The sequence below is a fragment of the Anastrepha obliqua genome, chromosome 3, assembly GCF_027943255.1.
Source record: "Anastrepha obliqua isolate idAnaObli1 chromosome 3, idAnaObli1_1.0, whole genome shotgun sequence".
Classification (NCBI taxonomy): Eukaryota; Metazoa; Arthropoda; class Insecta; order Diptera; family Tephritidae; genus Anastrepha; species Anastrepha obliqua.
In genome coordinates this window covers 60,989,178-61,015,183 of record NC_072894.1, presented here as the reverse complement: position 1 = coordinate 61,015,183, position 26,006 = coordinate 60,989,178, and the positions used below count along the sequence as shown (strand labels likewise).

At 36.4% G+C, this 26,006-nt stretch overlaps 1 protein-coding gene across 1 annotated transcript in view; it reads left to right on the top strand.

The window, feature by feature from the left end:
* Positions 1–26,006, top strand: part of LOC129241509 (collagen alpha-1(XV) chain-like) — a 227,317-nt gene that overhangs the window by 105,184 nt on the left and 96,127 nt on the right. The window contains exon 7 of the mRNA XM_054877885.1: positions 7,874–7,996. Within this exon, the coding sequence (XP_054733860.1) occupies positions 7,874–7,996 (123 nt within the window). The remainder of the gene's footprint in view (positions 1–7,873; positions 7,997–26,006) is intronic.

The window sequence follows — 26,006 nt, the reverse complement described above, 5'->3', positions numbered from 1 at the left end:
GTTAAAAACATTTTTTTATTCCTTTATTGTTTCACTTGGGCTTCAACAAAAGATTTGTATCTTATTCTATTATGCTAACTGCTGTTCTCGTTGTGACATCTCACGTTTGGTTAACTGATTCTAAATCAAAAAGGTTAGAACGCCTCCAGGCATTTCGTGGTAGACCAGGACGTCTGTGTGCTTGAGGGTTCCACCCAAAGCTGTTCTGCTTTTGATTTCTCTGTCCTTTGAGTGTGCCTGATCCATTGACATTTGCGACCTTTCATCACCTTTTGAATTAGTTCTTGCTCAGTGATCTGCCACAAGTCTGCATTTCGGATAGTGTTAGGCCAAAAAACTTTACATATAATCCGAAAGTATTTGTTTGTAAAGCTTTGTAATTTCTCGACACCAACCACGTTTTACTGCCATGTAAGGGTAAGTATTTTCGACATGCGTTGAATATTCTTTACGCAGTCGAGTTTCTGCGTCTTCTCCAACTACTCCGTTAGTTGATACTATACTACAAAGATAGCAAAAACTATCAACATACTGCACCGGTTCTCCCTCGATTACAATATGTATTATTGCGATTTGTATTATTGATATGGCCTGCATGTCGGAATGTCTGTGTAAAAGCTGGTCATGTAATCCAGGTCATGTAGTTGACGAGATAGCATCCAAGTGATGGCATGGTTTCTTTTTTCCACTGTCTGAATTACTTCCTCAAGAAACATACGGGCCTAGAATATTTTCTGATTGGTATGAACTGGTATTTTAACAGGTGGATGTATGACTATTTTTAAAACCCAAAGCATGCAACACCAAACGATAGCGGCCACCCCTCGGCACGCAATGGTATACCGCCAAGTGTATTTCTTTCATAAAAAAGCTCCTCATAAAAACCCACCTACCGTTCGGAGGTAGCGTAATACTGTAAGTCTTGCATTTGTGGAACAACATCAAGACGCGTACCACAAATAGGAGGAAGACCTCTACTAAAAGCCCAAAAAAGATATAGGCGCCACTTATAGTAATGTTTGTAAATACTACCTACTAACTTGGAAAAAAAACTGTAATACGAGCTGGTTACGAGCTGAAAAGTGAACTGGTAGTATTTTGATTCACAACTTGCATTTTCCCTGCAGGGTACATGCATACACAAAAACATGTAAATATTTTTATTGATGTCATTCATTAAGGTTTAATTTATCACACAGCTTTAAGAAATACTCTAACACTGTCATCACCCTGCGCATGGTGTCCTGCTGACTGGACATGTTGGATTACTCAATTTGCAATGTGGCATATTTATGAGTAGTTGAAAATAGTAATGCAAATTTTATATATAGTTTACTAACTTGCATGAATAACAAGATTAAAAACCTATTAGGCGATATTTCTTTTCAATTTCAAAGTAGAAAAATTACATAACCATATCGATGTATACAAATTTACTTAGCGTTAACAAGAAAATAATTTTGTAATCGCTTGCTCATAAAATGGAACGAACGAAGTGACCATAGAAGTATATACTTATGTAAGTGTATAAGTATGTACTTCAAACTTGTGCACTCACTTTCACATATTAGTTGAAGTATTAGCAAAAAGTTCTAAGAAATTTCGTTAGGTGTTTAATGAGATGTGTTTACATCTCACGATGCACAAATCGTATTTGAAGTTGCGTATTTGGTACAACTTATAGTGTGTTGCCAAACACCCAAAAAGGGCGTACGCGCCGATTATATGTATGTATATATACAATAGTGTGTTGCAGCATTTTAAAATGCAGGTAAAAAGAAAAAATTCGATGAAGTTTTCGGTACTACGACCACTGTGAAAACGCAGAGCAGGAGTCCAAGTCTGCTTTTAGATCTAACGCAGTATCGAATGCAATACCAAAACAGTAGCTGATGCTCTGTTTATATCTATTTGAATATTATAGATGAGGCACGCTTTGGATTATGGATCTCGGATTATAGAGTTATTCCATTAGCCAGGAACTGAAGATAAGCGGCAAAACAAAATTAATCTGAATCGGATAATCCTCTCTATTCTCTCAGAACTTTTCACATCACAAAATATTTATCTAATAGATGGAGAGCATATCTTAGTCTCCTTTTTTATTTCGGTTAACGTTTTAAACAACTTTATATTTTGTTCCCCTGTATTTTTTTGAGCATAACCTACTTTTAATTTTGTTTTCAACGAGCTAAAACTGAAAAAATCTCTTGGCGCTATATATAAAGTACATCTTACAGCCTTTATTAGGTGTTCGGCCGCAGTCCTTCTCCTATTTGTGAAGTGCGTCTTTTCCCACGAAATGAAAAACTAGTCATGAAAAAGTCACCATGCATATTCTCGAAGAAAAAAATTGGGAATTGGGGAATATTTGTATCATGAACAAATTTACAAAAATTTCAAGTTTGTCTCATGTTTTATGGTTAGGGAATAAGTTCGTAGCGTTTTACCGAAAACTTCTATTTAAAGAAATGACAATAATTATATCACTAAATTATTCAGTTATATTTACATATATTCGCCGTTTTTGTTTAAAACCTCTTCCCACCTCTCGACGAATTTGTTGATGCTATTCCGCCATAATTCGCCTGGTCTGGTGCCAAAGAAGTTGTTGAGCTAGTTTTTAAATACCTCTTTGTTATCGAAGGTAACGCCATTTATATACATAGTTTGAAAAAGAGCGGAAATGATGGTAATCGGTCGGTGCAAGATTCGTAGAATACGGCGGATGCTGAAGGACCTCTAATTCGAGCTCTGGGGGTGAGGCTTTGATGACTTATGCAATATTGCACCTGGCGTTGTCGTGAAGAAGTATGGTTTGACCCTGTCAATCAGGTATTTTCAGTCGAATAGCGTCATTCACGCGGTGTAACAATAGCAATGTAGAGCTCCTTGTTGACCGTGGTATTCTTTTCAAGCATTTCCCAGTGCACCATGCCCTCCCAGTCCCACCAGACACATATCATGATCTTCTTTGGAAGAAGATCCGGCTTAACTCTTGACTTTGGCGTATCTTCTGGAGCCACCCACTCCTTTCTTTGCTTTATATTGATATGTAGGCACGATTTCTTATCTTCCGTGATGTTTTGGTACAAAAACCGTTGTGCCGAGATGCCGAGAAACAATTTGAAAGCGACTCTCTTTGTTTTGTTTTTTTGTTTTTCGTTGAGCTCGTGAGGCACCCAGGCTCCCAATTGTTCAGTAAATCCCACTGAGTGAAGGTGACTGAGAATCGTTTTATGATCGCGGTTCGTGTTTTCCCACAATTCACGACTGGTTTGGTGACCGTTCTTCTTCAAAAGTGATTTGAGACATTCTTCATCGAATTCAGAAGGTCTTCGATTACGGGTCGTGTCCTCGATGTCAAATTCGCCATTTTTGAACTTTGTAAACCATTTCCTTGATATAGACTCAGCTCTGAATCCTTCTCCATACACGAGCAGGGCAGATAGCGAAAATGTTGATTTTTTGCTGACTGTGTACTCCATTTCTAAGCCCCAAAATAATAAAAAATTAAATAACTCAAAAATACAATAAACACAGTTTTGTAAAGCAGAAATATTTATTCTAATATTTATTAATTATCTTTCGTAGGAATACCTAACCTTTGAAAAACAAAAAATAAATCGTTGTAAAATAAAAGAAAATATAAAAACGCTCTGAACTTATTCTCCAACCCAATATATCTGGTACTATTGAATATTGAACATTTTCCCAGAAAGTCCGTTATATCATCTGTCTCATCCAAATTACAGTGCAATTGTATTAAAGGTCCACATCATTTTATATGCCTCAAAACATTCTCTTAAATGGGTTTTATTAATACAGTGATCGGGATCCTTAAATATACGAGAACTTTGTATCGGACTATCGGACAATAATTATAACTTTTGGAAGCGGCTGAAGGAAGGCCTCGTAGCCAGTGCTGCGTTTTGATATTTATGTAATTAAATGGTTTTGTTATATAAATTTAATAAAATAAAATTTAAAAAAATAAAAAACTTTTGGAAGTAATTCAATACTGCAGTTATCGCAGAGAAATATTTTTGAGAAACAAAGTTACTCAGAAAAATGTTCTACTTATCAGTAAAAGTCCCTGCAAATTCGGTTCATCGGTTCTGAAAATGTTACGTTCAGCAGACAGACTTTTTTTATTGGCTTTTCATATTATATTACTCTCCTTACAGCTTTATCCTTTATTCCTTATTCTTTATTGTAATGTTTTTTAGCTACATAAGAACTATCGATATCGATAACTATGGTTTGAAAGTTGAGAACAGCAAAGTTTATTGGATTTTCTTTACAGTAAGGTTTGGCAAGTCATCACGAATCTGTTAACGCCTGAACAACGCTTGCAAATTCTGGAAATTTACTTTGAAAAATAAATCTGTTTTAGTTCATAGAGCGAAGTGTTGAAGAAGACACGGAAATGTCGATTCGACGTCGTTTTTGTCCTTCAACTAGGTGCAAAATTTTACATAAAGACCTTGGCTTATATGCTTATAAAATACAGCTTGTGTGAGACTAGAAGCCGAAAGACCATAGGTTGGCACTTTTGCTGATTGAGCTCAGACATTATTCAGATTTATTGGAAAAAGTAGTCAAAATTCTAAAAATAAATGTCAAGAAATTATCTACCAGATTATAAGAACAAATGCATTTCAACAATATTTCTGTTTTGTACCATCATTTTCAATTCTCAAGCCTATAAAAAACACCCTTTATATATGAGAACTAGATTTAGAAAAACGTACGCCTACAAAATTCAAATGTATCTGATTTTACTAAATAAACTAGTAAGAACTTGCCTAAATGATTTATCACTTGCCGTATGGTGTTCTATCATTCCGCCCAACAGTTAATGGATTTTGTAAATGAAATTCCTAAAAAAAGATGGTGCTACAGAAAAAGAATATGTAATAACTAAAGTGTGCCAGGATTCTAAAGAAAACAATAATATACTACGGAGAAAACATGCGTGCACAGATACAACTATTGTACATACGTACATACTCTTATTCTCATGTTTCTGACGCATCTAAACGTATAACAACCATTAATCATTTGCACAATTACGAGCTGGAAATGAAAAACTGCAAGCTACCTATTCAAAAATTTTTACTTTTACTTTTCCCTCAGCTTCACTCACTTCATTCATTCACAAGCTCAAAGCAATAGACATTGCGCTCGTATTGCCTAATGTTTTTTTTTATAGTCGGAAAGCCTCTGTTGGCTTCATATATAAATATTTGTACACAGATTATTTGAAATACCCTACAAATGTGCATAAACAAAATTGCTCATTTTGAATTCACGTCGCCTAATGCATTGCAGTGAAGCAGTAGTTAGTGCGTGGCGTATAGAATTTTACTTACCACACAAAATATTATATAATTTATAATGTTTATCGCATGCATTTAAACTAAGCGCTTTAATCATTATAAATATTTATTTCCAGTCGCACTTCATACGGTTTTATGTATATTTCTTTCTTTTTCGGTGCTTTATTGTGCTCGGATATTAACCCGGTAAACGAAAATTCCCCGTTTTATAATTAGAGATCCTATAATAGATCGATGTTATAAAAGATATTAAAAATAAAATTAAATCACATATAATTGCTTAAGCCCCACGGAATCGCAACATATAAATATGTACGATCAATATTACTGAGCAATATTTACAAAAGTTGCGTGATATAAATTAAATGCCTTAATAAAGATAATATTGGGAGTATTTTAAGAACTTGAAAACTTAGAATTATAATACAAAACAGAAATACCGTTGAAATTACCTTTTTTTTATTATATCATAGTATATATTTTACATTGCGTAACTACATTCGGAGAGCGTAGGTTCGAGTCTCCGTGAAACACCAAAATGAAGAAAAAGGTTTTTTTCTAATAAGCCAGAATATCAAGCTGCTAGAACAGAGCAGTATTTTCGAAGCGGAAGTTTGTGCTGTAGGGAAAGCTACGGAGCTAGCCAAGAAAACGACATACAAACCGTTAAATACAGTATTTAACGAATTTACGACTACATGAAAAAGCGAGTGAATGCTAGATGTACCAATCTGACCACATGCAAAACAGCAAAAGTCATGTGTAGCCCAATGTATAAAAAACTGACTCAATTCGTGCTTATGCTTTTACGAAAGGACTGCAGAGCTATCATAGGTATGCTACTGACCAATAGGTATATGCGTGGATTAATTCCAATCAGGCTAACCTAACCTAACCTCTTTCTAACATGCAACATAAAGATCCACACCACAAATAGGAGGAGGAGCTCGGCAAAACACCCAAAAATGGTGTAAGCGCCAATAATACATAAATATACATATAGACGATTTACAGGGTACATTCCATCAGTCCAATTTTCGACTAATTTTTACAATACATCTCACCGTAGGGCGTCACTGGTGGCTTGAGTGATGCAGTAAATAAAAAATAAATTTCCATAATTCGGATCCGTTGTTCTGGCATTAAACGATTCATGATGGCTTGAACAGAAATGTCAACACAATTTACAATTCTCAGTCAATGATCTACTTCATAATGGACAAAGAAGAACTCTATCATCTAATCGTCATTTCGTGCATTCTTGGCTTTTCAAGTATTCTCATTTATAAGAATACAAAAATATTGGTTTTGCATATACACACATACACATATACATACAAGTATATAGGAGTGGTATAATTTATATTACTCTCGAACTATTATGACTTCTTCCATTAATACCACTCATGAACGAGCTGCAAGTGGAATGTTTGCTGAGTAGTTCGGCTTTTCACTACTGGGTATTTTAACTTAATACGATTATGGGGACATATAAGTGATTATGTGTGCGTGCAAATGCAAAACCGCATACATGTATATGCTTATTTGAATAATATGAATAGTTTTCAGTTCTTGCAATTGGATTGCAAAGCAAATTTATTTGCCAAATTTGTATCTCCCACTATTTCAGTCTTTTTTTCGGTATATACAGAGCGTTTCATAACTATAGCACAGGGAATTAATGACAAGATTTAGCAATTTGTTTATTTCTTTTTTATTTTTAAAATATATTTTTTTAAGCCATTTATAAGGAAATCAGGCACCCAAAGTTTGTTCTATTAAAAAAAAAATCATCAATATTGCAAACTTTTTCGAATTTAAAAAAATTGTGTATGCAAAATTATAGCCCATTAAATTTTGGTACAATAAAGTGAAATGGCTCAAAATTTCGATGGTGGCTGTTTTCTTCCAAATAATAAAAATTTCGAGCATTGGTGATTTGGAGAAAATGTATGAACCGCAACACAAATTGTTAAAAATCAACATTATATTGAACTACTTGAAATTGCACTTTATTCCACTAAAATAAAATGGGCTATAAAACTGCATAGTCTTTTAAAATTGTGATTAGTTTTAATTTTTATGAAAATATGTACCACTTTTTTTTTTTTTATTTGCACTAAGTATATAACTAGGATTTGTATGATTTTTGTAATTGAATAAATTATATTTTCATAAAAAAATATTATAAGTAAAATTAAATAAAAACTTGTTAATAAGTGCTATGTGCTATGCTTATGAAACACACTGTATATTTGCTTACATTAAGTGCTGAATTATGAAAATGTAGCAACAATTTAATAACAAATTTATTGTAGCATAAGTTTGAAAACGCAATTGCATTTGTTTTTATACGCAATGTTACAATGGTACGCGTAAGCGTACAAGTAGTAGTTTGATCCACACATCTGCCCACGCACACAAATGTTTGTAGGTGCATATAAACTTTTGCTAATGTACATGCGCTCATACAAATATGCATTTTGTTTCACTCGTTTATAAAATTTCTATTTTCATTTTATCTCTTCCAGCTTGGTACTTTGGTGCCCATTGCCACACCCGCCCCACCGACCACTGTCGCACCACCGGTTCGCGTTGATATACAATCATCAAATCTGCTAAACAATCTGCCGCCGCTTTTAAATACGCCAACGGTAAGTAAATTTAGGAAATTCAGTATCTCATTTGCTTTTATTTTTTTATTAAAATATTTTCCATGCGAATGTCTCCAATTAGTGCACATTTTGAATATTAAAAGTTTTTCGTACATAATTATCTTATATCTTGTAAAACTTGTAAATTGAATTTTAACTCTACATACATAAAAAAAACTGCAAAAATCACTAGGCACACCTATCACTTCACTCGGAAGAGATGAGCCATTTCGATAAATATAAGAACGCCGGTTTCAAATATGGTTTCAAAACTTTTGTGTATTATTGAATGAAAGAATTTGGTTATATTCTAAAGTACTCACTTTGTGAACCAGGAAACCTAGAAACTCAGAATTCAGTATAAATTCTGTTAAGGCTTCTTAATTGATGCAGTAACCACCTAAGGGATTTTAGCCAAGCTCAATAAAGGTGAAACTGCTACCAGCTTGCTAACCGACGACAATTAGTAAGAGCAAATAGAATATATTTCTCTACCGCAGTTCAGGACTTCCTTTCAACACTAAACTTACTTTTTTAGCCAATTTGGAAAAGGCGGAACAAACTTGGCAGTTATAAAGACCAATACTGATGTCTTCGGCATACGCCAGTATTTGTACGGTTTTTGTAAAAAATGGTGTCTTAGTAATTGAGTTCTGAAACTCGAATAATCTAATAATCTGTTCCAGTATCACATTCTATTGGAAATATTTTTCCCCCGCGATACTGTACCTATGATATATTCAAAAACTCATTTAATAGTGCCTGCTAGATAGATTGAAAATTTTTCTTCAAAAACTGAAGCAACTGTTAAATTTTTTATGTATATCAGGCGCTGTCAGCATGAAAGTATTTACTTTATTTTTTAGAGAAACCCTATATATACACCCTAGAAAAATTATAAGACTAGGGCTAATAGTTTATATTTTTGATATTTAAACTTTTTGTTATAAATTTTTTAAAAATATGTTGAAATAAGCACACATTTCACGAAACTTAAATTAGTTATTCAGGAAATTAAAATGTATGGAATGCAAAAGGTATAAGACCAATGTTATTGTATATAAAATAAGCAAATGGAATTCTCGGGATAAGTTTATAATTTCGACCTGAGTAATTTCTATTGGATCCTCCTTTGATTATAACTTGTTGAAGGCGTCGAGGCATCGATTTGATTACATTTTTTATAATATTTTCATCAAGTTTGGAACATTTGACATTAACTGCTTTTCTAAGGCTTTTAGCGCTATCAAACTCTCTACCATTTTTGAAAACCAATTGTGAAAGAATTACCCATATACTAAATTTTCGATTGGGTTAAGATCAGGGCTGAAGGCAGGCCATTCTAAAATTGATGATATTTTATCGCTGCCAAAAACTCTTTTGTTGCTTTGGAAGCATGAATGCCTGCGTTGTCTATCATCACTATCATCAAAAGAAGTAATAAACACGTCATCCACAAGTTATACTTACTTCACACAATTCATTTTTGCGGATATGAAAGATTTAGACGTTTTGCTTTTCACACTAATGGCTGCACAAATCAAAATAGAGGCGCCTCCGAAATTATTAGCCATTATCTCTTCCTTTATCTTACGTCTATTATGCCAATACATTTGGGAACCATCTGGTCTACCTAGTTTTAGTTTTTTTCTTAGAAAATATTACTCTTTCCCATTCATTTTTCCAGAATTTATACTTTTCTGCAAATGTTAATAGGGCGTGCTTGTGTCGTGTGGTTCACTTAGGCTTAGGTACTCTTTTACATATTCTAGACTAGAGTCCGCTTGACAAATTTATTGGCGGGTAGTAACTTCTAAATTGGGAGTGTGTATAATTTAAGCAGTCATATTAGATTTATTTAGAGCTAAACGTTTGATTTCCCAAAAATCTCTATCTATAAGTTTTGGTTTTCTACCACTCTTCTTGGTACATCCGTACTTGTCTTTCGAATGGAAGTACTGCAAAACCACAGTTTTGCTTCTCCCCATTTTTGAAGCAATCTCTCGCATTGTAGGGGCTTTCTCTCTCCATGCAGAAATTTGTCGCTGTCCAAATTCAGACAAAGTTTTTCCGTTCTAAACCAAAACAATCACATAAGAAAACGAGATAAAACAATGAAAAGTAGTAAAATTAAATTAATAAAAGTAAAATTACAAGCAAACGCTTTTCGTCATATAAATATTTAGTTTTGCACAGAACAAGAATTTGCACTTTACTAAAATACCAGCATTAAATGCGGAATAAAATCCGTTATGAGATAGCATTTTAAACATTAAACGAACGAAATAATATTGAGATACTTTTCTATTGTTACTTCTCATCTTGGTCTTATAATTTTTGCGTGGGGTGTATATAAAGGGTTTTCCAAAAAGAGGTGTTATTTTGATATTCAAAGAAAAATGCTATTTTGTAATATAAATGATCGGGTGTTTATTTCATTATAAACAGAAAGGTATGCCGTTAATAGTGGCAAATAACATCAGGCAAATGACCACCACGACCACGCTTACAGGACTATATCCTTATCATGAAACTTTCCATAACCGAATTGCAAAGTGGCTGCCCTATGTCCTCGATGGCCTCACAAATGCCATCTTTGAGGTCTTGAATCGACCCTGGGCTGTTGGCGTAGACCTTCTCTTTCACGTAGCCCCAAAGAAAAAAGTCACAAGGTGCTAAATCACAAGATCTCGGTGGCCAATTGGCCACAATTTATTACAAATGCGTCTCCGATTCAATTGTCAAATCTGTGCGACTTTCAATTATTTCTTTTGGTACTTGACTATCGAGAAAAGGACTTCAAAATCAGAGCTCAAACGAAAAGCACAAAAAATCGAATCGGGTGCAAGAAAATCTATCGAAAAGGCTTATCAATTCCCAGTGATATCAAAACATTAGAATTTCAATAACCAATACTTCAGTGCTAATGAAATATGTGTTAATTGCAACATTTTATATTATTATTCTAATAGCATATGCATATCTAAATCATAAGTATAATGTAGCACATACATATTACTTAAATTACTAAAACAAACTTATATTAAGAGCAACAGCCGACAAAATTTGCCATAAATCACCCGCGCATACTCATTGCACTTCCACTTAGAGTCCAACACTAAGCCTACTTTTTTATACGAACACCGACATTTTATTTTTTAATTTTATTATACAAACTTTTATAAATATTTTTACTTAAAAGGGGTTGTCAGCCTCTGAAAAGAGATATTTTAATTTTTTCTTACAGCACAAGTAGCTGGCTAATTATTTTTTGTTCTTAGTTTCATTTATCTTGCCCGTCGGAAATTCTCTTTGTGTTTGCTTCTTTCACTCAATCCCCTTATAAGTGCAAATTGTTTTTGAGATTCTTACATTTCTCAAAAAATTCACTTAGTTTATTTTAACATTTATCTTTTCTTTAGCTCTCTAAAACTTTTGCTCTAACTAAACTTTTTTTGTATTTGAGCGGTTTCAAGGAAATCAAATAATAATGTTTTTATAAAAGAAAAGAAAAAAATATAAAGCTATATTTGATTTTTTTCTTTCTTAACACTCTTAGCTTTCTTTATTTTTTGTCGCTGCTGCTGATTACTTGAATATAGCAGATATTTTTTCTTATTTTCTTTTTTAATTTTGTTTCACTAAAAAGTGGCTCTGCGCTGCTATTATTTTCATCCATATTCGCATGTATTCTTGGGTAACTTTTAATGTGAAAAATGCCAATTATTTTTGCGTTTGAGGCATTATAAAGTCAAAAAAAATTTAATGCAAAAATTAAAAACGTTGTTTAATTGACATGAAAATGTAGTCCCGATGATTTTACTTTAAAAAATCATGTAGTAGAACTTTAGTTGCTCAAAAGGGGAATAAAAAACATTGCTGGCAATAATTGTTTAATAAATGTATCGTATGGCATTGTCTAAAAAGGCCTAGTTAAATGTTTGAAGACATTAAAACATGCACTTTTTTATTTTAATACACTTTGCAAAATCATTTTTATCGATAGTTTCCTTGGTCTTTTTGGGGCAAAACGATGAGTCTATCAGTGTAGGTCTTGCGAAAAATTGCAACGGCAACCCATCGCATTTTTCTATTTCGCATTCCCACATTCGCAATTAGAAGTGTCAAATTATTCTATTGCATTTTATTTCTGGATTGTTCAAGAGCGCACAGGCGCCGCAGATAAAACAAAATATTTTAGCTACTATTCGAAAGTAAGACTCTAATATTGTTTCAATTGCAGGCCGCCAATTGCCAGGACAACAGTTGGGTTTAAGTTGTTTCAAGCTGATGCAAGGGCAATTTGCAGGTCTCTATTCAATTCAACTTTGCGCACTAAAATTATACGAATAATACGGTCGCCGTAACAAAACGGATTGATGCATAACTACCATTCGATAGTATCGGTTTCGAAGCAGCTTCGGGATAGAAAATGTTTTTTTTTGTCAATAGTGGCCATACCTCGGCAGCAATGACAAAATTCCGCCCTTATCTCTACCAAGAAAAAGCTCTTTTTTTATGGAGGTGGCAAAAAGCATTAAAAGCCGAAAAGTGTGGGGCTTGTCTTTCGACTCACCCACTAAAAAACCCACCCCAGCCCCGCTTCCCTCCCGCGGGACAACCGTTAAATATTACTTCACTAGAGGGGGAGCGGCATATTACCTCTTCCTGAAGAACTGCGCTGTTGTTCAGCGCGACGCAGTTTGGTAATTACTATTATTGCCTTGTTACTGACAGCGGACCAATTCCCTTCTGAGTCTAGCACAATTTCGACTATCTTACTAACCATTATGGGCTCTACAACCCTAATACTCAATTTCTCCCTTTCGAGCTTAAAAGAAAAAAATTTCACAAAAAGTACTTACATCTATGCTTATGAGATTTAAAGCATCCATGTCAACTAAGTACTTGGGTCAGGTAAGAAGCCTATCTGTCCATTTTTTCGATTTATCCATTTGAAGATATTCCGAATCAATCGATTTGTAAGAAAAAGGTACTTGCAATAAATCATCTGTCATTCATCCCTCCATGAAGAACATCGAGTTGCACACATTCGGCCAAGCACCCAAAAAGGGCCAATTATATATGTATACATCAAGAGTTTATTCGGGTCCATTTGACCGCGCCGCTTAGGTTATAGTCATTCATCGTAAGCTTCTTATAAGCAAAGGAGGTTTTCTGTAACACAAAGTGAAAAATTTACATAATCTTTTATTACTCTAGTATTAAGAAACCTAGAAAGCTGTATTCTCAAGTTACGTAAATTGAAAGCGGTGAGAGAATCATGCAACCATACTACTATTTTTTTAAATTCAATAAGCTTTCAAAAAGTTGTTTGTAACATAAATTGTTTACATAAATTAATTTGATATACATACCTTTAAAAACTACATAAGCAGTATATTGTAATGTTATTAAGCGTACACCCTTTCTGGGTGTTTGTCCGAGCTCCTCCTCCTATTTGTGGCGGGCGTCTTAATGTTGTTTCACAAATGGAGGGATATTTTTTATGAGGAGCTTTTTCATGGCAGAAATGCACTCGAAGGCTTGCCATTGCCTGAAGAGGGGCGACCGCTATTAGAAAAAAGCTGTAAAGTTATTAGGTCCAGGCTAATTATAAACGATATGTTTGCCATAAACCTAACCAAAGCTAGATGACACATCGACGGCATCCGTTTTTGCGTTCACGTTGAGTCAAACATTCATACAAAAAATTAAACATTTAATTTAAAACATAAAAAATTCTGGATTTACACATTTTACAGTACAAACATTTCACATCAATTTCAAAAAGGTGTCGTCGGATCGAAGAGGAAAGGCTTTAGGGTATAAAAAATAAGAAGTGCAATCTTGGGCTTGAAGTATTGTTTAGCTGAAGGAGAACAAAACGCAAAATTTTAGAATTAGTTTTATTATTGAGGTTAGATAAAAACCTCACTCACTTTTTCCCACCCTCAATCTGATTTTACTAGTTAAAACTCTCATTTTTATGGGTTGGTTTGATTTTAAAAAAGATATACCAGTCCACGTTAAATTCTACTAAAATCTGCGCTTGTATGTGTATAAATTTCGGTCCCGGCTACAAAAATCTGCGCTGAAGACTGGCACTCAAGAACATTTCCCAATTAACAAAAAATGCATACACAAATTTAATTAAGGAGGTAGATTAAAAAAACGTTAAACAGTTATTTGTATAATATACTAAACATAATATGTAGGAGTTGAAGAAGTTATTTCATATTATGATTTCCCGATAGCATTAAACCCTGAACGAGCTAGCGCAGAATCTGACGGAAGTTGAAGCAACATTTGCTTAAATTAATTATTGCTTGTACTTATGCAGCACACTGCACTTTTTTTTCTCATTTTATTCGCTTATGAAAAGATAAAATTAAAGGGTACCCTGCGTGCATAATACAAATATGACGACTCTGAAAATGAGCCCGGCAAACACTGTTTTCACATTTTCACGGATGGCTCCAGGGCCGAGCACGGTTCCGGCTCTGGGGTCTACGTGGAATACAGCTGGACAAAACTGCACTTTGCTCTTGGAATGCATGCATCTGGGTTTGTTGTTGTATGCTGTTCAAGAAACTTTGTTGAGGAAAACAGATGCAGAGGCAGATCTATAAGTATCTGCAACGACACCCAAGCTGCGCTCATGGCCTTAGACAGACCCCCAACCACGTCAGGGGTAGTCGAGCTCTGTAAATACAGGCAGAACTATGTCAGTAGACATAATATCCTGGTGTGGGAATACGTGAGTATCGTGGGTAACGAGGCCTCTAACTCCTTAGCTAGGATGGGCTCTGAGGCCAACTTCTTTGGCCCGGTGCCCGTTCTGCCACTCTCTTCTGCAGCCATCAAAGCCATGGTTAGCAAATGGGTTACTACAACCTACGAGCTTGGCAGGCTGAGAGAGGCTGCAGATGGACTAAACTGATGTTACCTGTCATTTTCGACGGAATGTTGCAAATCCTCCTCTCATTAAGCAGAAGGCACTGATTGGACTGATAGCGGGCCACTTTCTGTGGACGAAGCGCATGGAAAAGGTAGGCATCTCAGACAGTGCACTCTACCCAGCTTGCGAAGAGGAGAATGAGACGACGGACTCGAATCAGGTTTGACGGCTTTCGCACTGATGTGTTAAGAAACGACCACCTTGGCGCCTTCGCACCACAAGATCTACTCAGATTTTTCCGGAGGTCAGGTAGATTTAAAGAAAATTAAAAGGGAATACGAGTGCAGTACAATGAAATTAATTGTGTCTGAGTGCTGTGTTCGCTTTGTCCTGACAAACCAATACAAAACAACAAATGACGACTGCGCATGGCGCATCGCATCACCATATTATTATCCTAAGAACGACACCGTGTATAGAAACTCAATAATTTTGCCCAAAGGTGCTTAACCGTACCACACAGCTGTACGCTAATAAATCTTATGAGCTAACAAGTTCATTAAATAAACCCGTAAGGAAGCTCGCAAGGAAACTCCAAGAATACTCGCTTAATCCTCGGTTCCCGCACTATCCCGAACGCTAAACACATCTTCATAATTTGTCTAGCACTATATTTTCTACAGATTCTTTCCATTTCAATTCAACCGGGGTATTCGGGACATGTTCTTCGATTTAGATGTAACTCAAATATGTTGCTCTCTGATCAAAACAATGAGACACGTATTTTTATGTTTGCCCGAAAAAATTGTTTGGAAGATTTATCCGCACTTTTGTTTTTCGGCTCAAAGCCGATTTTTTCATAACATAAGAATTTTTTTTTTTAATGCTCATAACTTAGTCAAAAATGAACCGATTTTAATGATTTTGGGTTCAAAATGATTTCCATTACTTGAACGAGTGAATTCATGTACAAACAATAGCAAAACAGTAGTTGAAGAAAGATCTTTGGCCTAATAAGAATGGATGATGGTACCTATAGAATTCGATTGAACTCGGAACTGAACGATCTTACTCAGAATGAGACAGCTGTGCGTTAGGTTAGAGCGTAGCGCATAAGGTGGCTAGGTCATGTGATCCATATGCCTGTTGACTGTACCGTGAAGAAAGCCTTGACAGGAAAGGTAATGCGCGTGAAGGCCAAAGGCAGACCGAGGAACCGTTGAATAGACGCAGTGGAACACGATCTTAAGAAGCTGGGAGTACGAAGCAACAGCTCAAGATAGACCGCTTTGGAGGAGCATTTTGAAGGAAGCTTTGGCGCGTTGTAACGCTATAAAAGAAGAAGAAGAAGATTAGAAACCCTGTTCCACACTTTTTGGATTTTTGCAAACTAAAAAATTTCCAATCACTTGTTTGCTATTGTTTGTACATGAAGTCGCTTGTGTAAGTAGTGACGATCATTTTGAACCCAGAATCATTAAAATCGGTTCGTTTTTGACTAAGTTATGAGCATTAAAAAAAAAAATTCTTATGTTATGAAAAAATCGATTTTGAGCCGAAAAACAAAAGTGCGGATAAATCTTCCAAACAATTTTTTTCGGGCAAACATAAAACTACGTGTCTCATTGTTTTGATCAGAGAGCAACATATTTGAGTTACATCGAAATCGAAGAACATTCCCAAATAGCCCGGTTGAATTGAAATGGAAAGCATCTACATACTTAGAAACTTCAATTCGTATGTATGTGCAGTGTGGCATTTTTACTCCATTGCATAATGAATCACTCTATCACGCATACTTGATTTCTTTGTCGATCCCCCATCGCAACATCAAAGGTCATTTCCACAAGTCTCTCTTTCTCACTGTTTATCGGGTATTTGTTTGAGCTTCAGAACTTAAAATGATAACACAAAACGGCTATTGTTGGGTTGATTTTATTTTATTATAATCCGGTAGATAATTTCATGGTATTTATTTTTTAAATGTGATATCCGTCATATGCCCACCTCGGCTGCAAGTTAATGCTCTATTCGGTGAGTCTTATACATTTTTTGTTAAGCGGGCTGTATGACAAGTTGCGCCGTCTCATTTGAACCAAATTTCTAGTTTTTTGAAACAAAGTTTCAGTCGGCATGGTTCGATAACGGTCGCCATTCACCATAACGGCAACTTCTTCCTTAATTCGAAAGAAATAAGGACCGATGATGCCACCAGCGCGTAAATCACACGTAAAATGGACGGAGTGGCTTATGAACTTCTCGAACAGCTTTACTTTTAAGTAAATTTGCACAATTTGTCAGTTTACTAAACTGAAATGTCAACATAGTTTGTGGCTCTCAGCTGTCAAGCCATAGTTATCGCTATCGATAGTTCTCATTCAACTAAAAAAAAAACATCCGCTACATACAAGCCCATTCCATAAGCTTTGGCGAGTGCAAGTATTTTCCTAATTAAATTTTCCAAGTCCTATACATACACATTATCGCCGCCATGCTTCCCGCACGAATTCTGATCAATATGTCAAAAGGTTAAATCACTACAAAAAAGTAGACCAAAGATTAAAATTGCAACCGCGAAGCAGCAAAACAAGGATTGTGAAAAAATTAATTGAGTTTTGTATGCCACAGCATAATTTATAATATACATACAATTATGTACTATATGTATGAGCATACAGGGACATATATACGTATTTAGGTTGAACTATTAACTAAAAAGAATGAGAAAAGTTCATACGCATACACATGGCGTTGATAGCAGATATAGTAAATAGAGCAGAAGCCAGCGAACTAAAATAATCAATTACTACTTGAATACAAGGTAGGGCAAAACTAATCACCCTATCGCGAGATTTATAATATTTGCTTATGGCTTGATGCGACAATAATTTTTGATAATTGTGAACTAGACTAGCTGCAGTACACAAACAGACAAGTGTAAAACTCAAAATAAAAAAGTTCAAAATCAGTTTGTTTTAGCAAAAAAGTTAATCAAAAATCTAATTTTAGATGCTTAATTTCGCGCCACCTTGTGTGAGTGCATGTAAGTTCGTTGAATCTCAGAGTACGAATGATATAATAAAAAAAATGCTGGTAGCAGAGATTGAAGGAAATATAATACTTTAAGCGTCGACGTACACACACTCTAAGAGATATTTAAAAATCAGGTATAAAAAGTTAGCCTGCCGGAAAACAGTTTTTTTTACCTGGTGATATTTTTCCACATACGACTTTTTATTATTGCACATCATACTTGGGTGAGCAGTTTGAGAACGATATGAAAAGAAATTGAAGTAAAGCAACAACATTGTGCAAAATAATTCGGACCTTATTTTGAAGCTGCATTCATGCGGTTATTTAGGTAAGATGGTAGCCAGCTGCCAATCCGTAAAGTGTCACCCTCATGCCTGCCAAAGACAATAACAGCGGTCAGTAAAGGAGTAGTGGGTAATGGAGTAGTCATTTCAAAATCGCAGTAACAATAAAAGGAAAGCAATAGAGTTTAGCTGCAATGAGTGGTGCCGTAAGCATAACGCCATAACCATAAACATAGCCGTAATAGTACAGCATGTGTCGATTAGTCGGGCCATAACTATAAATAGCTGACATGGAAAAATAATTAATAACAACATTTGCAATAACATCATGAAAACACGGATAATTTTCCACTAAATCAATTAATTTTTCATCGCTCATTTCTAATATTCAAATTTGTATCGCAAATACCAAAACAAGTTTAAAGTATTTCGCAGCAGCTGGAACTATGGCGAGGCAAGTCCAACCGTTTACAGTGAACCCATATGTTTGATTAGAGTAGCTGATTGGTATGGTTTCGGTTGTGGCTAAGATATAGCACCACTAATTGCAAGCTTAGATGAAAAGTGGCAGTCGTAAGAAGTTATATTAATCGGTAAGCCGAATATTGCTAATGTTTTTCAAGCAGATGTCTTTGCGATACTGCAGGTACGCAAAATGCTAAGGGAACGCGGGAGCGAGCGAAATATTAACATTTTCCCCTATAGTTAAGCAGCGATCAAGGCTCTGACGGCACCATGGTGCAGAACGAAACTAATAAACTCCTGTAAGGAGGAGATGAAATCTCTTGGGTATACAGGTAACATTTCTCTGATCTAGGTTCCAGGACATAGGAACATAGAAAGAAATGAAATTGCTGATGAGCTCGCCAAGAAGGGGACTAAATTGGCCTCAGAGACCTCCTACCCGGTCATCGTCATCCCCCTGACAGTAGTTAAAGGGGTACTGCATTAATTATTTCTCAGAAAACACATACCAGAAGGAGCTCCATTTCTTTAGGTGATATTTCGAAAACCCTTTAACTGCAGTACAATATACGAAGGACTGAAAAAGTCCTTTGGACTCCTCGCCATTCAATTTCCAAGCTCGTAGCTATGTTTACTGGTCACTGGACGATGGCACACACGCGGAAAAGCTAGGGAGTTGTGGAGCTGTGGAGCTGACAATTTGACTTTGCTAATTTATATTTTTCTGTAGCTACATTTCACTAGTCTAGCGTAATACTAATTGTAACGCAATATAAGCCTATTGATAAAAACACGCATTACATACATATATGGAATAGCACCTTCCGCCAGAGTATTTAGACCCGCACGATCGCGGAAGCCAATTTATGAACGCGGGGCACTATATGACAAAGTGGTTAAATATCTCCATCACATCTTCTAGCGTTGCTTCATTTCCTATGTGACACGCACAAACATACTCCGTTACTACAGCTGAGAGTGTTACTAATTCCCTGACCACTAAAATCCTACTCGTAAAAATGAGAATACAAAAAATCGCTGTAATGCCCATACGTTCATGTATAATTGCAGCATATGTTACAATTCTATGGAAAACTGAAAAAAGTTTAAAATAAGGGTATGTAGGTATACATGCAAATATTTTTAAGTGGGCCACAATTTGCATTGAGTTTCTGAGGATGAAAAAATGGTTACGGAGGATAATACGACTTCCTAGGTAAAAGTAATGAAGTCATAGGATTAAAATAAAAAGTTACACATACAACTAAACGCACATAAAAGTATGACAAGGATTCTATCCAATTGAGGTCACAGATCAAATAATAGTTGGATCACACAAGCGGAAATGCATGATTAAATAGCTGAAATCCCGATTGCTTCTACCTACATAGAAACATACCCTATGAAAAAAAGTAAGGAAGTTCTATACTTGATCCGAACCGAGCTTTTTATACCCGCGCATATTGAACTTAAATTTATTTATTTTCATTTTTATTTTACAAAAGTTCGCATAATAATGCAGTTATTACACAATATAGATTTATAAACTAACGCAGCACTAGCAAATTTAATTTGGGCAGACTGCTAGTTTTTGGAATCAAACCAAGTCATAGATAAAGAAAGTTATAGCTTGTAACATCAGACGGTCGAATGGAAATTTTGTTTTAGCACATAAAAGGTGGGTGAGGTTTTTATCAATAATATTTACATCGAATCTAAATAATGTTGGGTTAGGTAGTGATTTCTGATCTGCAAAAAGATCGCACTTAGACCTCTAGGGAACCTTGTGTTACCAGTGCTATGTATTTGGAGTCGAAGATATTATTTTATGTAATTCTTAATGTAGGTCTTCGCAGGTTTTAAGAAGCCGTTCATTCTTAGAACATTTGTCGAGTCTTACAAAGAGCAGAGCAGTGGCAATTATGTATTCCAGAGTACCCCTAGCACTCACTTTATTGCGTGTGTGGGGATCAACACGCGTTTTATTAAGGCATTTTTGAGATACAGTCATTTTACACATTTTTTTTGAGTTCGTCATTTGTATTAAATTAGAGAAACTTTTCATAGTTTATAATAGTAATAAGTGTACAAAGTTGTATTGAAATATATTTATTTTTGCTCCAGCGCTGGTGCGCGCGTACATACACGATTAAATCAGCATATATATATGTGACTATATCTATCTCGATTACTTTATGCTGTAGCATGCAGCCATTAGTAAACAAAATTATAACACCCTTGTAAGCAATTACATGTGGGTATAAAAATGTACGAGTATATGCACAGATATTTAGTAAGGATATGGTTGCTTAGTTGAAGGCAAAGGTTAACATATGAGTAGCGTTGTTGGGTGGATAAATGGTGTTAAATCTAAATTGAAACTTGTTTGCGCTCAATTTGAGTTCAAGTAATTTCACTGAATGCGAAATTTATTCACCTGAAATATTTTTCCCCAAGCAACTCATAGATGTGTGTATACCTGCGTACATATGTACTTACAAATTGAATCTATTCAGTAGCATACATATGTATGTATGTATACGTACAGTGCGGTGCACATGGCTACGTATCATTTGGTCCGCATCCTTGCTTTCAATCAACCAGTCTACTTTTGAATTTGCGTACTGGCATTAAAATTTCAGGAGCAATGAACAAATCTTCCCAGCCAACGATTTACCTTATTCTGAATTTTTCAACTTTAGTACCTTATAATGGTACCTCTGTGTTTTTAAGTATTTTCTTACTCGTATCGGAGCTTGCAATTTCAATATATTTTGTGTAAATTAAAATCTGTACCCTTTGTCCTCGTCAATCGATAATAAACTTATTCAATTGATGTTGCCGGTTTTTAGTGTTTTACTGATAGAAGAAAAAAAAGTATGTTAGGAAACGTAGTCAACTTCCACAAATAGGTGAGATGGTAATAACCATCGATTTTCGTTGAAAAAGTAACAAGAATTTGTACGGGTTTTTTGAAATTTTCTTTAAGAAATCTGTAATAATAAATTATAATTAATAATTATGTGCTGTTGCAGTTATGCTAGGGATGGATTAAAAGTTTGTTCAAACCCGCTAAGTGGCGTAGGATTAAGGATATTTCGAAAAATCGCATTGATGGCCCAGTTTAATTCGGGATTTGAATTGGGTACCTAAGAAATAATGTCATGTACATTTGGTCTATGAAAGTTAGCAATTTCACGGAGTACATTTCTTTCTTTTAATTTTTTTAAGTTTACGTTCGTATTATTATCCCATTTTTTCCTTAGACTTACCTGGAATGCCATCAAATATGCTATATATAGATAGATTAATGGATGACTTCGAGGTTAGCACTGTGACCTCGTGGTCTTTTGCGTCCTCTGCTCATCACAGTACTTCATCCAGACCCTGTTCCCTTATTCCACTCAGTATAGAACTGGGTTGAATTGAACGTATGTCCCTTTCTTCTGGCTACAGTTGGCCTAGATGTCTCAAACTTCTCCGCGCTATAGCGCCGCATTCCAGTAGAAGGTATATTGGTGTCACCTGACATTGGTCGCAGAAACGACAAGGGTCCGTAGACCAAGTCCCGATCATGTGCAGACGGCTACGTTGTCTGCAGTGGCCTGTGAGAATGCCTGTAAGCGTACTCAGTTTGTCCTTGGGGAGGGTTGAGTTTTTTAGACCCGAATTAATATGCTGGGGCCTAAATTAGCCGGATGTGATTTTGCGTTCCTAAGAAGTTGAGTTTCTCGATTCACTCAAGGACTAGTGAGCACTCAGACTCACAGGATGATAAGGCCTTTAGTGCCACCTGACTGCCGCTCAGAAAGGCAATTCGCTCAAATCGATTATATCTCGAAAACCCATGCTTCCCACACGATCAGTTAGATGTCGCTTGCTCTCGAGTGTGAAATCCAAATTTTGTTTTATTTTTATAAAAAATCAAAAAACATACAATGTAGCCTATCCTAAGGGGTTGCAACAAAATACTTTACGTACCGCATTTTCATCAAAGTTTTACGCTATTTAATCACAATTTTTAGAAAAATTTCGAGCATGCAGTTTTATAGCCCGTTAAATCTTGGTATTAAAATCGTATTGCTTTTTGAAAATTTGTTTTTGTTGACGGCGCTGGGTATTTTCTTGCTTATAAAGAAAATATTGAGCATTCGGGGAAAACCGGGAAAACCCCAATTTAATTTCCCTATATGTTTCATGTTCTGGAATCTAGATCATAGACATGTTATCTGCATACCCAAGATATTTTATTTCCTCCTTACAGAAGTTGCGTTTAAAGCGTGTTTAAACCTAGGTCATATTCCAGATAGTTGGAAACTAGTCAAGGTCGTCTTCATTCCAAAAATAGGCAGGAGGTGACATGAATCAGCGAAGGACTATAGGCCAATCAGTCTTTCGTCTTTCCTGTTAAAAACCTTTAATAGACTTTTGGATATATATCTTAGAAGCTCTTTGGAGAGCTCTGGTATATCTAATGTACAACATGCGTACCTTAAAGGCAAATCTACGGACACAGCGCTTCACGAGGTAATCCGAACAATAGAGGGCTCTCTAGAGAACAAACATTATACCATAGCGGCGTTCTTGGATGTAGAAGGCGCCTTTAACAATGTTAGTACAGATGCGATCCAACAGGCGTTGATAGACTTAGAGGTGGACAATTGCATCAGTAATTGGGTCATCTCTATGCTAGAAACCAGGATCATCAAAGCTAATATGGGTAATATCAGTATAACCAAGAAGGTTCACAGAGGCACCCCACAGGGGGGAGTATTGTCTCCACTTCTCTGGTTATGCGTTATTAGCAAAGTCTTAACAAAACTTAATAGAGGTGGGATAAAAGCGGTGGCGTACGCTGATGATGTGGTGTTAATGGCGTCAGGACTGTGTCCTAATACGATCAGTGGGATCATCCAAAGGGCGTTAGTCGAGCTTAATTCTTGGGCCACAGGCTGTGGCCTAGGTTTAAACCCGCGTAAAACAGAACTTATGCTTTTCACCACCAGATATAAGGTACCAACTTTTATCCTACCAAATATTAACGGACAAACTCTCTCACTATCACCCAGTGCAAAGTACTTAGGGGTAATTCTGGACTCCAAACTAAGCTGGAAATTAAATGTTGAAGAACGGGTAAGCAAGGCAGAAATTGCTTTATATGCCTGTAAACGTATGCTTGGAAGAAGATGGGGTCTTCAACCTAAGCATACATTATGGCTGTATAAGGCGGTTATACGACCCATTTTATGGTATGGTTCGGTAGTTTGGTGGAAGGCTCTAGGGAGAGAGTACAACACCAAACTATTCGGCAGAATACAAAGATCAGCATGTGCAATAACGGTCGGTGCAATCAGATCATGTCCTAGAGAGGCTCTCAATGCACTGACACACGTTATTCCAATAGAGCTACATATTAAGAAGATGGCAACCATGAGTGCATTTAGGTTAAACGAAGCGGGTCGCTGGAGAGAAAAAACTTATAGTCATGCTATTCTATTATTGCGACAAACTCAGTTAATCTCGGTGAGAACTGACTACATCGTCCCGACGGTAACTTTCAATAGGAATTTTGCCACTCTCTTTCCAACTAAGGAAGAATGGGATAAGGTATTCTCTCTAAACAACTTCGACACCACAGTCTATACGGATGGAAGTAAAATGGGCTGCGGTGTTGGAGCTGGGATATATTCTCACAGACTTAAAATTGAGAAATCTGTGCGTCTCCCTAATACCTCTTCCAGGCGGAAGTACTAGCAATTGGGAAAGCCTGTAGGCTACTAATCGCAGATTTCTCTTTTAAGGGTAAAATCGCTATTCTCTCGGATAGCCAAGCTGCAATCCAGGCACTGGGTTCGGCCACAACAACCTTCAAAGTGGTGGAACAAAGTAGGAATAGCCTCACCATCTTGAGTGAACACCATAAAGTTACCTTAATCTGGGTCCCGGGACATCGGAACACTGAAGGTAACGAAAAAGCAGATGAACTGGCAAGAGGGGGATCTGCCATGAATAACGCTCTTGCAGAATCGGTACTCACACCATTAGGTGCAGTCAAGAGTACAATTTCCCAAAAATACCTCCGAATCGCGGACTGTAGGTGGAAAGTGCAGACGAAATGCAAAATTAGCAGAACGTTATGGCCCACCTACAACCTCAAGCAATCGTCGGCATTAATAAGAATAAAACGACGGGACGACTGGAGACTAACGGCAGTCATAACTTTTGGTCTATCGGAGAACAAGCAGCCAAAATGGGTATCCCTCACAATACATACTGTCACTGTTGCAAACAACCGGAGAAAATGGAAACATTCTTCCATTTCCTCTGTGAACGCCCTGTCCTATGGAAGGATAGAATGTTAACCCTGGGCCAACCGCTGTTCGAGAATCTCGAACAACTATCTGGCTTAGACGTTAACAACCTAATAAGGTTCCTTAACCGCACAGACTGGATATAGTTATGCTGTAAATAACCGTTAAACAAGTTGGTAACGAGGATGTGGCAACAAAATGGCGCGGAAGTGCTAGTTGGATTCTGGAAGAATCACCACTTTAACCAACCAACAGAAGTTGACGAGTTCTGCACCACGGCGTAGTCAGAGCCTCGATAGCGGCTTGACTATCGGAAAAAATATTTATATCTCTTTCGCTCCCGCGTTCCCTAAGCTAGAATTATCGCAAAAACTTCTGCCTGAAAACACTATCAGTGCCGGTAGTTTTAAGGAAATAGACAAATTGGGCGATTAAGAGAGAACCCCTGCTCCCAGTACCGACATGTAACAGTCTCGGCACAGAATTTCTCGTCGTTCCAATCCTGTCTACTTAGAAAGATTGCCCTCAAACTCCAGCTTGCGCATAAACAGATCTGTCCGAAGCTCAGGGAAGTACGGTCTTAACTGCCCTAAAATGCTACCATGGCCCTTAAGAAATTGCCTCCAGAGACCAACCTCCTTTAACCTGATTGCACTTTGAGCAGAGATGGAAGTAATGTAAAAGTCGTGTAAAAGAACATTAAGAGCAGCACTGACAAAAGTTCTACATAGCCACGGTGATGCCAACAGATGCAGTGGCAGAACCACTACGTAACACCCTATTATCAAAACATACCGTGAATGTTTAATTTAAACAAATCGCGCACGTAGTTCACCATGAGTACATTCCATCGGGCTAGACAGTCAATAAATCATATTATTTATCCGTTTTGAAGCGTTTAAGAGATGTTGTACGACTCAAACGGCCGGAAATGTGGGCAAACAATTCTTGGATTTTGCATGATTATTTGACCAAACACCAAGTAAATATCATCGTGCAAGCACCGTATTCACCTG